The sequence below is a fragment of the Pterocles gutturalis genome, unplaced genomic scaffold (assembly GCF_000699245.1).
Source record: "Pterocles gutturalis isolate BGI_N339 unplaced genomic scaffold, ASM69924v1 Scaffold43004, whole genome shotgun sequence".
Taxonomy (NCBI): domain Eukaryota; kingdom Metazoa; phylum Chordata; class Aves; order Pterocliformes; family Pteroclidae; genus Pterocles; species Pterocles gutturalis.
Window position 1 is genome coordinate 1 of NW_010137243.1, and position 2,896 is coordinate 2,896.

Genomic DNA, 2,896 nt, shown 5'->3' on the forward strand with positions numbered 1-2,896 from the left:
GCTGAGGGGAGGGACCTCCCGTGCGGGCTGGGCTGGGGCGGTGGGTGCGGTCTCGCAGAGATCCGGGGCCGTTCTGCCCGGGTTGGTGCAGGAAACAGCGGACAGCCGGTGATGTACCCGCGGTGTAGCGGTGCTGGAACCGCCGGCAGCAGCGGCTGCGATACCGACCTTCAGCGCTGCCTGAGTTCCCTCAGAGAAGCTCGTGTCTGTAGGTGTGGTCTGGAAACCATTCTGTTACTGGTTTTAACAGCCATCGCAATAGCTGAACAGCGTTAAACATGAGGATTCCCTGGTTGCGTATCTTGTGTCCAAAGTTTCAGGCGTTACGCCAGGAGATGCAGAAAGACGGGGAGAAGGACTCTTTGTAGATAACTGGACTGTCCGTTGTGCGTACGCTCCTGTAACCTGAACAGATGTTCTAGATTTTCTTCTTGTTCGGTGTGTTTATAGGAGGTGATAAAAGCAAGAAAAAACTTTGTGTAAACTTAAAATGGGCTATTTGAGTCTGAAAAAAGAAGTGTGACTGACTCTGACAGAGTGTTTGTTCTTGTATGTAAAGCATTATTTATTTATCTGTTTAACGCAGCACACTGATAAGATCTCACAGCTTGCAATTCTACGCTGTCATCTGAATTCAACATCAACTATCTTTACTCTGGTCCCTGCAAGATGCCAGCAGCCCTTGCAGAGAACAGCCAGGTTATCTGTGAAGTATGGGCGAACAACCTGGAAGAAGAGATGAGGAAAATTCGAGAGATTGTTCTAAGTTACAGCTACATTGCGATGGTAAATATTTTATACTTGACCTATTTGCCTTAGACAAGTGTTGGGTAGGGGAATACGTTGATTCCTGAATGAGAAATTGTTTCCCCTTATCCTCATTCAAACTGAGCTAGAAGTTAAATGGTGAAAAATGAGAAAGCAGATCAGTAGAAGCTTTACAGAATTTAATACAATAGTGTTGAGTATGGATTGAATAAAAGATGGGGAAGAGAGAAACCACCTTAAAAACCTGAATTAATTTAATATTTAACTAGTCAGCATGTATTAGTTTATGCAACAGAAAATGAACCAGGTTTAAATCTTTAGATTTTCACCAGTGTATTTGTCCTTTGAATGCCTTTGTTTGGTTGTGGAAATGACATGGTGTCATAGGACAAAAGATCTGCAAGTGATGACTGATCAGCTGGGCTGCCTCCTTTTTAACTGGGTCAGATGTTGATTCTTATGGAAGAAAAATATTTTGTCTGTAGGTATGACAGTGTGTTCAGAAAGCTTTGTTTAAGATGATCAGAATCTCCTCCAGGTGGGAGGAAACTCTTCCTGCTCTTAAAAGTCTGTATCTGCTTGTCAGGAGCCAGTTAGTTACAGAAATAACTGGTTTCAGTTATGATAGTGTAAGTTATGTCAACTTTGCTTAGCAACGCTAAACTTCAAGATATGACAAGTCCTTAATAAAGGCGTGGCATAAAACCACGTGCTTCTGCAGAGTGTGTAGTATTTCAGTGTAGAAAGCAGTTGTGTAAGCAAATATGATTTTTTGTTATCGTATGTCAATGGGAAACCAGCTTTCTTACTTCTGTTTGATCTCATTGCAAGTGTGCTCATAACCTGTTTTAGTGTCTGTACTGTAAGAGTGGACACAAAAAAAAATCTTGGGCAAGGGTGAAATTTTGTCAGATACACAGCACTGGGTTCTTCATGAAGGGTTTTGCTTACGCTCTAGTCGGTAGAAGTTACGTGACCTAATCTGAGAGTAAAAATAGTATGGAACTTTGTGTTTCAGCAAAGATAGAGCATAATCAGTGGCCAAGTGAAATGTTTTTCACCTAATGGATGGTTGCTCTGTTGTTAAGGTCTGTTTTGATTGGCAGTAGTTTTTGTTAATGTAGGCATTGGCTGTTCCTCAAAAACAGTGAAGGTTATCACTGGGCTGTGTCTGGAGTATCGAATGAAGATGTTCAGAGTGCTTAACTTGTACTTAGAATATGAAAGAACACTGAATAAAGAAAAGCAAAGTCCATTTTAGTAGATTTAGGGAAAGTGAGAGTTAGTCCTTTGTGAGAGAGAGATGTTAAGATTATACAATAGTGCACATTGGATGGCTTTATAACATTTTTTTGTTTTGGAATAAAACAAAACTGTAAGAATGGATACCTGTAATAAGTGAATGAATGCAATAGTTAACAAGTTGTGTGTGTGTGGGGGGGGGGTTTAGTGTCTGACTTGTCAGTTTAAAATCTGTCTGAATATGAAAAAGGAGAAAAAATTAGTGATTTTTACAGAAAATTCATAGAATGCAGTGCTGAGACCTGCAGGTGTGGAACTGAATAGATGCTTAATAGAGTGATAGTAATGACTCCTGACAGAGTAAGTGGTGAAATAAGATTTTCTCTTCTCTTCTAGGACACAGAGTTTCCTGGGGTGGTTGTAAGGCCAATTGGTGAATTCCGCAGTTCCATAGACTATCAATATCAGCTCCTTCGGTGTAACGTCGACCTTCTGAAAATTATCCAGCTGGGCCTGACTTTCACAAATGAGAAAGGAGAATATCCTTCTGGCATCAACACCTGGCAGTTTAACTTTAAATTCAACCTTACGTGAGTCTCTTGAGCTAGGGAATAATCGCCTGTTTTATTCTGCTGAAGTGATGCTTTCCTTTGGCAAATGCAGGAGTCTGTATGTTCATTGCTGGCTGGTTCTGAGCCATAAAAATTCAGATTCTAACACAGATTATGTGGGAACCTCTCATGGCATGACAGGAGTTCATAATATTTCTGGAAGTCAAAGCCATGCTAAAATCCTGTCCTTTATACCCTATCCCCAGTAATTTTGTATGCCTTAAACTTTTTTTCTGCAACAATGTTATAGTCTTAAACTTTATGCTTTTAAAATA

The 2,896-nt window shown here is 40.5% G+C and overlaps 1 protein-coding gene across 1 annotated transcript; it reads left to right on the plus strand.

The window, feature by feature from the left end:
* Window positions 1-582: 582 nt before the first annotated feature.
* Window positions 583-2,600, plus strand: LOC104468435 (CCR4-NOT transcription complex subunit 8-like; the record flags this gene model as incomplete). Its single annotated transcript, XM_010082553.1, has 2 exons — window positions 583-786; window positions 2,407-2,600. Coding segments are annotated over exons 1-2 (311 nt in total), but the record flags the coding sequence as incomplete, so codon positions are not given.
* Between the last annotated feature and the right edge of the window lie 296 nt (window positions 2,601-2,896).